Source organism: Eleutherodactylus coqui, chromosome 1 (genome assembly GCF_035609145.1).
Source record: "Eleutherodactylus coqui strain aEleCoq1 chromosome 1, aEleCoq1.hap1, whole genome shotgun sequence".
NCBI lineage: Eukaryota > Metazoa > Chordata > Amphibia > Anura > Eleutherodactylidae > Eleutherodactylus > Eleutherodactylus coqui.
In genome coordinates this window covers 334,639,874-334,653,666 of record NC_089837.1, presented here as the reverse complement: position 1 = coordinate 334,653,666, position 13,793 = coordinate 334,639,874, and the positions used below count along the sequence as shown (strand labels likewise).

At 43.7% G+C, this 13,793-nt stretch overlaps 1 protein-coding gene across 1 annotated transcript in view; it reads left to right on the top strand.

Annotated features, from left to right (window-relative positions):
- Positions 1 to 13,793, top strand: part of PPM1E (protein phosphatase, Mg2+/Mn2+ dependent 1E) — a 216,996-nt gene that overhangs the window by 185,511 nt on the left and 17,692 nt on the right. Inside the window, exon 4 of the mRNA XM_066575854.1 lies at positions 9,976 to 10,164. Within this exon, the coding sequence (XP_066431951.1) occupies positions 9,976 to 10,164 (189 nt within the window). The remainder of the gene's footprint in view (positions 1 to 9,975; positions 10,165 to 13,793) is intronic.

The following is a 13,793-nucleotide window of genomic DNA, read 5'->3' as shown; positions in this document are numbered from 1 at the left end:
GCCACGCAAAGAACAAGCCCTTATATGGGCACGTTGACGGAAAAATAAAAAAGTTATGGCTTTTGAAAAATGGAGATGGAAAAATACCAAAAATCGCTTGGTCCTCAATGCCAAAATAGGCCATGTCATTAAGGAGTTAACATTAGAAAGTCCCATTGACAATTGGAAAAAAAAAAACGCTGCGAATTTGCCTGTGGAAAAAAAACGCTAGTGGCTAGTCACCCTTAAGGGGAAGGTAAAATGTGAGATTGTGGGTGGGCATAATCATAGCTCAGTAAGTAAGCTATGTAGAGGCTTGCCTAAATTCTGCCAACACATAAACGCTTTGGATATACAAGAAGATTTTCTATCCTACCTTGCCTCTTTGAATGTAGTACCTCCCTTTATCGACAACAGACTGTTCCCATCTGCCTTCTGGAGTAAACTGACTCCAATACGGGTATTCAAGATACTTAATGCCCACAAATGGCCCACACTGGAATCCTTACATGCAGAAATTAACCTTGACCCATCTACCAATCTACGACGTTTTCTATATATAATCTGTACCTCCTCCTTTTCACTTTAATCCCATAGCTTCTAGTCTTTCCTTTTCCAAATGAGATCAGGGCTGATCCCTCTGCACTGTGACAGTCCTTTAAATATTTGTAGACAGCTGTTAATTCTCTCAGCCTTCTTTTTTGCAAGCTAAACATTCGCAACTCTTTTAACCGTTCCTCATAGGACATGTTTTGCAGAACACTCACCATCCTGGTAGCTCTTCTCCGAACTTGCTCCAGTTTATGTCTTTTTTAAAGTGGGGTGCCCAGAACTGGACACAGTATTCCAGATGAGGTCTGACTAAGAAAGAGTAGAGGGGGATAATTACCTCACATGATCTAGACTCTATGCTTCTCTTAATACATCCCAGAATTGTGTTTGCCTTTATTGCTGCTGCATCACACTGTAGACTCATGTTCAGTTTATGATCTATTAGTATAACCAAGTCTTTCTCACATGTGCTGCTTAGCCCAATTCCTCCTATTCTGTATATGTTTTTGAATTTTTTTGCCCAGATGTAGGACTTTGCATTTCCTCCTGTTAAATACCATTCTGTTAGTCGCCGCCCTCTGTTCAAGCTTGTCCAGATCTTTTTGAATCATGTCTCTCTTCGCTAGTGTTTGCTATCCTTCCTAGCTTTGTGTCGTCTGCAAATTTGATCACTTCCACCTCAATTCCCTCATCTAAATCATTTATAGGACAAAATTGGATAGGCGGCGCTCCAAGGAGGAGAAGGTGGGGGATCAAAGGGTGTGAATATAGGGGTTCACCCAAGGGTGACCGGGTAGCCCAAGGTCGGCCCGGCACGTCGTTCAATTTAAAAGGATATTATAATAAATAGTCGTGCAGCTCAAGAACTGGTTCAGTTGATCAATCATGAAGGGGATCCGCCGGTCTCAATGACATCCCATGGGTGGGAGAGCGTCCTGAGTATGCTCTGGGCATATAAATGGCAGAGAAGAAAACAAAAGTCCAAGGAATACAATGACAAAAGACTCAGTACATCTCTTTCATACCAGACAGTCTTACCCATCAAATGCTAAGGCCATGGAGTTCTGCTAACCTATTTGAATGTAGTGACCTAGTAGCCCCTCGCTCATGTGGCATTCCAGCATTTTCTGCGCTTTCTGAAAAATATTCCCTGCCATCATATACTGCGTTTGGATATATCCAAATTTGTCATTTCTACTACTTCATCTATGGTTATGAGCCATTTCCATCTTTGACTCCACTTGAGCAAATTTGCTTATATGGACCCTCCTTCAGAACCCCTTGTTGAAGGACATTTCGTCTCACAACACCTATTACATATATTGGCTTTGACACCCACCTACTGTCATCTCCGTTTGCAGTGGTGTCATGAGCAACAAAACTGAACTGCTACAGAGTGGAACTGGGTTGTCTTCAGCAACGAATCCAGGTTTAGTTTAGGCATTGAGGACCGTTGTATTCATGTTTGGAGACCTAGGGCTCAGTCACAGAAAATGTGGATACTACGGCATACCATACAGAATCTGTATGCCTCCATGCCTGCTCGTATCACATCTTGCATCCAAGCTAAAGGCGGCTCAACAGGATACTAGAGACTCCCTAAAAGTGTTCAATTTTCCGCAATAAGTTGTCCTTTTGCTCCGATGTTGTAATCACTTACTTATATCAATGTTACATTCTGACAGCTCCTTTTGGGTTTTTTTTTTACAATGCATACTTTACTTCTGCTTTATGCATGCAATATGCTATATGAAGTTTGTTGATTTTGGTTATCAAGAATTTTGGAAGATATACTAATAAGGTAGACGTTCAATGCAATTAGGGTTTAATGTAGATTCAGTATCTATAGTTGCAATCAAATCTATTCAACGCCCACTGCAAATTAGGCTTATTTACCAAATTTACAAATTTTTACCTGTTTGCATAAAGCAATCAAACAAGAACAATTTAAATAGCTCAATAGAACTAACATAAGTATTTCTCTAAATTTTACATAAAATGGTACTTTTAGGCCAGTTTCACACAGGCAACAAAATCATGCTATTTTCTCGTGATACGAGAGCATTAAAAATGCTTGTCTGAGGGAAAAACTACAAGCAAGTCTGCAGGGACCTAAGGAGACGTGTGGCGGAGCCGGACAGCGCCTCTCAGGTGATGTATTTTCTTTCTATGCACCTAGGGCTTATTTTCAGGGCAGGGCTTATATTTCAAGGCCCCCGAAAATCCCAGCAAAAGAGAGCTACAAAGTCGCACGACTTTATAGCACTATGCACGACTTTGTGCGACTCAAAATGGTGATATCACTGCGAGAAAACGCAGCGATATTGCACAGAACACCAATGCGATATCGCTGCAATTTTCTCGCGGTAATATCGCTGTCGCCAGTGTGAAAGAGGCCTTAATGACTGCTGTAGTCTCAGAATTATTCAAACTCCTCATAATAGTATTCACCTTCTAGGTGTCTCCTCACATACCTTCTGGGTGCTGTCTTTAAGGAGTAATGATATCCTTCCTGACCCACGTCTATAGGCCTCTTACTAGCCGAGCCAAAAACCTACTCCACACTGATGAGGGGCAAAACCCCCAAAATCGCTGTTTGTGTATCATATTCTGGCTTGGTTTACACTTTCCAATCATTGTTACACGGCTTGTCTAAAAGGTCTGACTTTGACTTGCAAGAATACTGCTTTACAATAGGTGGCGCTGCAGAGGTATTGTTCCATCTTCTCTATTTGCATATTTCCCAGATGAGCATAGATGGCCTTTTAAGTTTTTTTTACTTACCTTCTAGGTGTCTCCACACACATTGGGAGGGTATTATTGTATCTTGACGCCACCGGAAGCTAGGGGCTTGACAGGGCTTCCATGCACCGACGGCACTAGCTCTAGATTGGTTGCATTCCACAAGGTCCTGGAAGCTGCGTGTCAACATACAATAATAGGCATACAGGCGGCCACTGCTCCCAATACTGTCCGGGCCCATGCATCGGCTCTGAGTGGTGTGCGCGGCCCACCAGCAGTGTGCGCGGCCCACCAGCAGTGCTCATATGTGGGGACAGCCAGGTGTCTCCTCTGCCTTCTGCCACACAGCTTGAGGAGCTGCACAGACGCTTGGAGCGCACACATCTGGCGACCGCTGGCTGTCTGTGCTGCCTTGCATGAAGAGGCACAACGCCGATAGCGCCCCACTTAAAAGGACAGCAAGCCGCAAAGTGCCAACCACACACAGCTGAATCGGGAACCACACTGAACTGCGGGGGAGCTTGCCAGACTGACGGCAGCAGTGAGGACCTTCCATCACAGCTGGGACGGGAGAAACAAATTCAGAATGATACTGTACTGCTAGGACCTGCAGGGGAGCTGTTGCTGCAGCCAATCAGGTACAGGGAGCGTCCCCCCCCCCCCCCCCATCAGTCTTGACTCCTCTAGGACTTCCTGGTGGCGTGAAGATACAATAATACCCATTGGGAGGTGCTCTCTTTAAGGAGAAATGATACCCTTCCTAACCCATGTCTATAGGTCTCTCACTAGCCAAGCCAGAAACCTACTGTACACTGATGAGGGGCTTGGCTTACAATTTCCAGTCATTGTTACAAGGCTTATCTAAAAGGTCTGAGATTAACTTGTAGGAATGCTGCCTTCCAATAGGTGGAACTACAGTAGTATTGTTCTGTCTTCTCTATTAGCACATATTTGTAATACAGATGTTGTCTTAAACACACCTGATGCAAATAATCAAGGGCTTTATTAGTTCCGTCAGGTGTGCTTCAGATAACATACATCAAATAGCTGGAGTGCCTAAGGCTTAGCTGACTGTATGTTAGAAATATAGTCTAGGTCAAGAGAATTATCTAAAAAATGTAGCAGAAGAAATCATTGAGTTGCAAAAACAAAAACATAGATACAAAAAGATAGCAAAGTCACAGAATAGTCCTAGGGATACAGCTGGAAGCATAGTTTGCAACTTTAAAGTTGAAGGAACACCATCTACACTACCTGGACATGGCAGAAAGAGAAAGCTATCACCGGCTGCTACCAGATTCTTAAAGGGGTTGTCCCGCGCCGAAACGTTTTTTGTTTTTTTTTAACCCCCCCCCCCCCCCCCCCCGTTCGGCGCGAGACAACCCCGATGCAGGGGTTAAAAAAACAAACAGCACAGCGCTTACCTGAATCCCGGCGGTCCGGCGTCTTCATACTCACCTGCTGAAGATGGCCGCCGGGGTCTGCTCCCTCCGTGGACCACAGCTCTTCTGTGCGGTCCATTGCCGATTCCAGCCTCCTGATTGGCTGGAATCGGCACGTGACGGGGCGGAACTACATGGAGCCGGCATTCTGCACGAGCGGCTCCATTGAATACAGCAGAAGACCCGGACTGCGCAAGCGCGGCTAATTTGGCCATCTGAGGCCGAAAATTAGTCGGCACCATGGAGACGAGGACGCCAGCAACGGAGCAGGTAAGTATAAAACTTTTGATAACTTCTGTATGGCTCATAATTAATGCACAATGTACATTACAAAGTGCATTAATATGGCCATACAGAAGTGTATAGACCCACTTGCTGCCGCGGGACAACCCCTTTAAGGAAGCAGGTGGTCAAAAACCCTAAAGTGACTGCAAAGGAGCTACAGCAAGATTCGGTGGCAGCAGACACTAAGGCTTCTGTTTGCATAATAAGACACAAACTAAACACTTCATGCCCGAACTTCAAGACCTATAGCACTCTGCAAAAGTTTGAGGCAGTTGTGGATCAAATGCTGCAAAGTAAGATTTTTTTTTCTCTGATTGGCTCCAAATGTACTCTGCAGCAGGACAACGACCCCAAACATACAGTCAATGTCATTAAGCACTATCTTCAGGGTAAGGGGAAAAAAGATGTCCTGTAAGTGATGATTTGGCCCCACAGAGCCCTGATCTCATCATCATCCAGTCAGTCTGGAATTACATGAAGAAACAGAAGGATTTGAGCAAGCTACATCCACAGAAGATCTGTGGTTAGTTCTCCAAGATGTTTAGATTTCTCTGTTGTTAATTCACTTTGCATTTTGATATTTGAAAAAAAACAAAACTCTTAACACTTGTATGATTCCAAGCACACCTAAGAGGTCCACCAAGGCTTGGTTTTGGAAGTCCGGGACGATTTTGGATGTCCATCACAGTCACCTGACTTGAACCCCATAGGAAATCTTTGTTAGGATGTGAAGAAGGCATTTGCAGCACGAAAACCCAAGAATATTATTGAATTAGAGGCCATTGTCCATGAGGAATGGGCTGTTAGAAGCTGCTAGCTGGCTATGCATCACATTTGCAGCAGGTTATAACAGCAAACAAGTGCTCTGTTAACCCTTTCCAATCCAATTTGTATCCTGGTTTTCCTAGGGGGCTTACTCTTTTTCTGCAGTTATACAATGGCGCTATATGCTGGCTAAAGCCAGTACTGCATGAGCTGACACGTAGGATAGGCTCCAACAGCAGAGAGGCTGGCAATATACAGTAAGAGAACCCCGACGGATGTCTTCCAACATCGGAGCTGTACAGCCTTAAATCATAATGTCTTCAGACGTCACACAGTAGATTAAGAAGGGTTAAGTACTAAAGACTCCTGTCATAAAGGAGTTGAATAATTCTGAGACTGCATCAGTCATTAAAAGTCTCATTTTGTATTGAACTCAGAGAAAACATCTGTTATATTAGTTGTGTTGAACTATTTAAATTCTTGTTTGATTGTTGTTTTTTTTGCATGCATTTGGCAAATAAATCTAATTTACAATAGTGGTTAAATAACTTTGATTGCAACTGTATGACCAAAGAACTAACTGCCCAAACTGTATGTACTATATGCAAATCAATTGTAAGTATTGTTTAGAAATATTTTTCAATTGGTCATCATAAGAGACTTAAAAGATGGATTGTAATTGGTGAAAAATAATTTTTCAGCACTCCAATCAGAAAATCAATATGATGGAAGATTACTTTTTATTGCAGTACAAAATTGCGTTCCTTACAAAGCCAAAACATTTTGTTCTCTTGGGATCTGTCCCCAAAGAAATAAAGCAGTAGTTTACAAAATGGGACATGATAAACTATAATATATATTCAGTGTCAGACTGGGGTACATTGGTCAAAAGGAATTGATTCTGAGGGTCCACCTTCTATCTGTGCAATTTATGTTCAATTCTGAATTATCATTAAAATAACAGCGCTCTATGAAGCATCTATTTCTTTGTACGTCGATCACATAATTACTAAATTGGTAAGTCACATAGGATTGCTAAATGAGTGGAAATTGCGTTGAGTTGAATGTACACTATGCTGACAAAAGTATTGGGACACAAATAGAAGGTGATGAGTTTACATGATCTAGCGGCTCAGTTACAGCGAATTGTGGAGTGATATGCCGCAGGATACCATACAGAACTTGTATGCCTCCATGCCCGCCTATATCGCATATTGTATCCAAGCTAGAGGCGGTACAACAGGGTACTAGAGCCTCCATGCCCGCCTGCATCACATCTTACATCCAAGCTAGAGGTGGCCCAACAGGGTGCTAGAGCCTCAGTGCCTGCCTGTATGAGTTCCTGTATCCAAGATAGAGGCGGTACAAGAAGGAACTAGAGCCTCCATACCCGCCTGTATCACATCCTGTAGCCAAACTAGAGGCAGTACAACAGGGTACTAGAGCCTCCATGCACCCCCCCCCCCCCCCCCGTATCACATCTAACATCCAAGCTAGAGGCGGTACAACAGGGTACCAGAGCCTCCATGCCCCCCGTATTACAACTTACATCCAAGCTAGAGACGGTACAACAAGGTACCAGAGCCTCCATACCCTCTGTATCACATCTAACATCCATGCTAGAGACAGTACAACAAGGTACCAGAGCCTCCATTTCCCCCATATCACATCTTGTATCCAAGCTAGAAGTGGTGCAACAGGATACTAGAGCCTCTATGCCCACCTGTATCACATCTTACATCCAAGCTAGAGGCGGTACAACAGGGTACTAGAGCCTCCAGGCCCGCCCGTATCACATCTTACATCCAAGCTAGAGGCAGTACAAGAGGGTACAAGAGCCTCCATGCCTGACCATATTACATCTTACATCCAAGCTAGAGGAGGTAAAACAAGGTACTAGAGCCTCCATGCCCGCCTGTATCACATCTTACATTCAAGCTGGAGGCAATACAACAGGGTACTAGAGCCTCCATGCCTGACCATATCACATCTTACATCCAAGCTAGAGGAGGTAAAACAGGGTGCTAGAGCCTCCATGCCCACCTGTATCACATCTTGCATTCAAGCTAGAGATGGTACAACAAGATACTAGAGCCTCTATGCCCGCCCGAAGCACATCTTGTATCTGAGCTAGAAACGGTGCAACAGTGTACTAGAGCCTCCATGCCCGCCTGCATCACATCCTGTATCCAAGCTAGAGGTGGCCCAACAGGGAACTAGAGCCTCCATGCCTGCCTGTATCAGATCCTGTATAAAAGATAGAGGCGGTACGACAAGGAACTAGAGCCTCCATGCCCACCTGTATCACATCTTGTATCCAAGCTAGAGTCAGTGCAACAGGGTACTAGAGCCTCCATACCCTCTGTATCACATCTAACATCCATGCTAGAGACAGTACAACAAGGTACTAGAGCCTCTATTTCCCCCGTATCACAACTTGTATACAAGCTAGAGGTGGTACAACAGGGTACTAGAGCCTCCATGCCCTCCCCCGTATCACATCTTTTATCCAAGTTAGAGGCGGTACAACAGGGTACTAGAGCCTGCATGCCCCCTGTATTACAATTTACATTCAAGCTAGAGACAGTACAACAAGGTACTAGAACTTCCATGCCCACCCGTATCACATCTTGTATCCAAGCTAGAAGTGGTGCAACAGGATACAAGAGTCTCTATGCCCACCTGTACCACATCTTACATCCAAGCTAGCGGCAGTACAAAAGGGTACTAGAGCCTCCATGCTCACCCGTATCACATCTTACATCTAAGCTAGAGGCGGTACAACAGGGTACTAGAGCCTCCATACCCGCCTGTATCACATCTTGTATCCCAGCTAGAGGCGGTACAACAGGGTACTAGAGCCTCCATGCCCGCCTGTATCACATCTTACATCTAAGCTAGAGGCGGTACAACAGGGTACTAGAGTCTCCATGCCCGCCTGTATCACATCTTACATCTAAGCTAGAGGCAGTACAACAGGGTACTAGAGTCTCCATGCCCGCCTGTATCACATCTTACATCTAAGCTAGAGGCAGTACAATAATAGCAATAAATTACTTTTATGCTCTGATAGTGTAATCACTTACTTATATCAACGTTACAATCACACAGAGAAAATTTCATTCGATTTCAACAACTTCTTTTAAGGGGTTCATTTTTTTTTTACAATGAGTGTATATTATACACATATAACATATATATTTATGTATCGCAGCAAATTTTTTTCTCGTTAGCCGATGCCCTTTGATTTCTATAGTAATAGATCACCTTAGTGACCCTCTCAAAGTAATAGTATACCTATAAATAATAGTCAGATACCAGTTCTACACAGTGAAAGTGATTACTCCAGTTATCACTGGTGACATCTATGATTGGAGTTGTCCTTTTTCTTCTATATCTGGGCGAAAACCACTTATTCCAGCTACAACTTGTCTCTGTGTATACTCCCTGTCCTGCTGCTACCTCCAATGAACATGTTTGTGACCCTCCCAAAGTGCTGGCGCTCCCCATGTGGCCCCACAAAGTAATAACATCCCTTCTGTGAAGACAGTATCATCTGATTCGTACCCCCTCCCTACAGTGTATCAGCATCTGGGTGAGTTATTCCAGTTGCCACTATACTAAAAGGCCTTATAATGTACCTGCATCCAACCAATAACACTACTGACAATGCCTATTGGCTGAGAGCAGGAATCTGATCATCTCCTCACAATGCTCATCCTAAATGCACTTTTCAGATGGGTGCCATATACTGCCTCTCATAGCAGTAGCAGTTTCACACAGTGTTATTCCATTCTCCTTAATAGTATCATACTATGGCATATAGCATATGCTAGTATGACGTGAATATTCCATCAGTAGTTACAAAGGAGGTGAAATGGACAGAATTATGACTTTAAAATAATTTTAAGAAAAACAAGCACCAACCATAGCACTCACGTAACACCAGCCATAATGCTCCATATAATGGCTCTAATCCCCATACAATATTAGTCGTAAAATAAAACAAATATCTCCGTTCCACACTCCTATTCACATGTAAGTATCTGGTAAGTGTATGCTCTCACAACTTCATCTTCTTGAGACTGAATTCTAATATCTGTACACCGAGGGCAGAAATCCAATGTACATGCTGAGTGTCGAAGCAGGATAAGGAAAATAGTTGTGTGGATCTTGTGTTTTATCACTTTGTTTTTCTAACACCCCTTAGGACCAAGAGGAACAAGCTTACTTTGCTGTGTTTGACGGACACGGAGGAGTAGATGCTGCCATTTACGCTTCTATCCACCTGCACGTGAATTTGGTACGTCAAGAAGTGTTCCCACAGGACCCGGCTGAAGCCCTCTGTAGAGCATTCCGCATCACAGATGAAAGCTTTGTAAAGAAAGCAGCCCGCGAGGTCAGTGTGCTGAAGTATATTGGTTGGGTTTATTCTGTTGGTCTTGCAGTTAAAAGTCCAGAACTGACAGTGAAGGGTGATGAGATGGAGTCATGTAATATTTATTTACAGGCACAATGTCAATGCATGAGGACTGTATGGGAATCTGTGTTTCTCATCCATGGCAGTTGTAGTCTTCAAGATCCATGCCTAATAACCATATTGCAAATAGGAAGATGCAACAATACCTCTGCAGCACCACCTATTGGAAGCAGCATTCCTGCAGGTCAATGTTAGACTTTTTAAACAAGTCTTGTAAAAATGACTGGAAATTGTAAGCAAAAGCCAGAATAACCATACACAGACTGCCTTTCAATAGGTGGCGCTGCAGATGTATTGTTCCATCATCCCATTTGCATAGTTCCCAGAGGAGCATGGATGTCATTCTAAGTCTTCTCACCTTAAGGAGAAACAATACCCTTCCAGACTCAGTAACCAAATTGAAACACATTATACACTATGTAGGATGTTAAATAACATGTATTTAGTACTATTTACCTAATCCTGGCACAGTACTGGTTTTCCAGTAGTAGAATTTAATGAACAGTCAAATGTCATATCAGTGCAAGCCCACTTATAGTACCAGTGATCAGGCCCAAAAATAATTAGTATAAAAATCCATCACCAAAGGATAAAACTCCTATTTTCCTACATATTTCAAACAGTTTATGTCGTTACCCATGACTTTCAAACTTAAGGCATTTTCTCACATTGTTCTATTAATGACCTATTCTTAGGACAGGTCATCAATAGATGATGGGTGGAGATCCACTACTTGGGATCCCTGGAAGTGCTGTCAGTAAGGACAATGCAGGGAGCAGAAAGCGCTGACTACAGCGCAGCGGCCGGGTTGGTATTTCAGGCACAACTTCCAGTGAATTCAGTAGGAGTCAATATAATATGCTGAGTGACAAGCTCATCAGTGTACATAGACCACATTTTTGACAGGACAGCATTTCATGTTATCAAATGTCTATGAGATAGATTACCAAAGGTGAGGAGGAATGACACTGCTGTCCTTGATGAGTGGAGCCAGAATAAATGAGAACATTAATTTTTATTAGACTTCACGCTACGTAGCCGGAGAGACTTCTTCGTCAGACCAGCTTAGAAAAGCAGGGAATGAGAGAACATTTAAATAGACAATTCAAGCCAGAAATTAACGCGTCTGGCATCATGGGGATCTCCACCAATCGGATGGTGATGCCTGTGCTATGGTAGCGCTTCCTTTTATTCATTATCAAATGTCTATGGTTACAACAGACTTGTTGTTTTTTTAATAAAGAGATCACAAGATCTGGACAACCGATAATAGCTTTTTCTTTCTATTCAACTTAATACCATAAATAATATTTTCCATACAAATCAATCACATAACTTAGCCATATTCAATAATATATTACAGAATCAACTATTCCTATGACTGGGCTAAGAAATCAAGGCTTCTTTTCATCCATTAAGGTGGCTTCACACGAGGGTGTTTTTGTGCGTACATAGGTGCGCACCCATGTATGTGCAAAAACACGCGTGTATGAAGATCCGTACATTGCCTTCAATTGAGCCGCGGCTGCTGCCAGCAGCTTCATTGAAGGCAATGCTTTGCCGGCACCCCTGAATTGTTTTTCAGGGAAGGGCTTTACATATAAGCTCTTCCCTGAAAAACAAGATCTTTAGTGTAAAAAAAAAAAAACTTACCTGTCCACCGCTGCCGTGTCCCCGCGGGGATGAAGAACACACCTGCCGCACGCAGCAGATGTTTCCTTCATCCCCGTGAGGAAAAAGAATTCCCTGCTGCACCTGCCACATCTGTGACAGATGCAGCAAAGGAATTCTTCATCTCTGCGGGGAATAAAGAATTCCCTACAACAGCTGTCACAGATGACAGCTGCGGTAGGGAATCCAGTTGCCGGCATCCTGTAATTGTTTTTCAGGGAAGGGCTTTAAATATAAGCACTTCCCTGAAAAACAAGAAAAAGTGGTGTTGAAAATTTAAAAAAAAATCATACTCACCTTCCTTCAGCTGCCAGGGCTCAGCCGCGTCATCTCTGCGCTGTCCCCGGCTCTTCAAAGCAGTTCTTTCAGCAGGTGGGGATTTAAAATCCCCCCCCTTCTGAAAGAGCTGCTTCTAATTAGCTAAGGAGCTCAGCCAATCACAGGCAGCTCTTGGCTATCATTCATTCAGCGAGAGCTGCCTGTGATTGTCTGAGGTGATCAGCCAATCAGAAGCAGCTGTCTGTGATTGGCTGAGCATCTCAGCCAATCACAGGTAGCTCTCGCTGAATGACTGACAGCCAAGAGCTGCCTGTGATTCGCTAAGTGCCTCAGCCAATCAGAAGCAGCTCTTACAGCAGGCGGGTATTTAAAACCTGCTGAAAGAACTGCTTTGAGGAGCCGGTGACAGCGCAGATAGGACGCGGCTGAGCCCTGGCAGCTGTAGGAAGATGAGTATGATTTTTTTTTTTTATCACTACTTTTCCTTGTTTTTCAGGGAAGGGCTTATATTTAAAGCCCTTCCCTGAAAAACAGTTACAGGATGCCGGCAGCTGGATCCCCTACCGCAGCTGTCATGTCACATGTTTCTATTTGCTGGCTTCACACGTCCAGGTCAGATTCCACATATGAGACCCTGCAGCGGGTTCCAGCTTTAAAGCTGGCGAGTGACCCCCTGTATCTGTCATTTTTGCAATGCATATGACCGTGGCGGTACAGCGTTGGTAATGTGTAATACAGATTTTTTTCTCAATACTTTGTATTTCCCATGCCATCGCTTAGTGATCACACGGGTACCTGTGGCTCATGTGTGATGTTAATTGCATATAGGCTGCGGGTCGGACGGCCTCCATTGACATTGTGGATGGGCCGCGGATTGCATGGGAATTGTTCGGATTATGTAAAGTGTATCTTATTAGATCCCCATGGTGTAGAATAACAACACCACTGGTGGCTTCTGGTCTCCCTTCTGACATCATCTTCAGACACTGCAGTAAGCTTGAGCCATCTCCAAACAAGCTGCTGCAGCCATCGCTGAGCGCTGTCATTGGCTACAGTGGCAAGTTCACAGGAAATCATAGGCTGACTGCAGCCTGTAAACAAGCAGCACAGTGGAGACCCGAAGCCACCTGCGGGGGTCAAGTGAGAAGTTGGGAGAGGTGAGAATCAGCTGTTTTTTGGGTTTTTTTACCATTAAGATGCACTTTACATAACTCAGCACTGTATTGCAGATCCACTTAAAGGGGTTGTCTGTTTCTGAAGAAAGTAGCTAAGTTGTTTCTAATTCTGGAGAACCTCTTTAGGGTGCTTTCAGATGTGGCCGAAAATTCTATCACAGACAAATCCTCTCTGGAATCCTTATGTCCTACATGTGGATTTTGATGTAAATTTGCCATGGAATTGTGGTAGATGTGGTAGAAGGAGGAAATCTGAAGCAATTTCGCTGCAAATGTATGTCGAAATCCAAATGTAAGATGTGTAGATTTCAGTGTGGACTTGTCTGTGGCAAAGTTTTCTACCACGTGTGAAGGCACGCTAATGCTGGCAAAGGGACACTGAATGCTGTTTCCAATAATAATCTGGAAAATGGCGAATGTTGC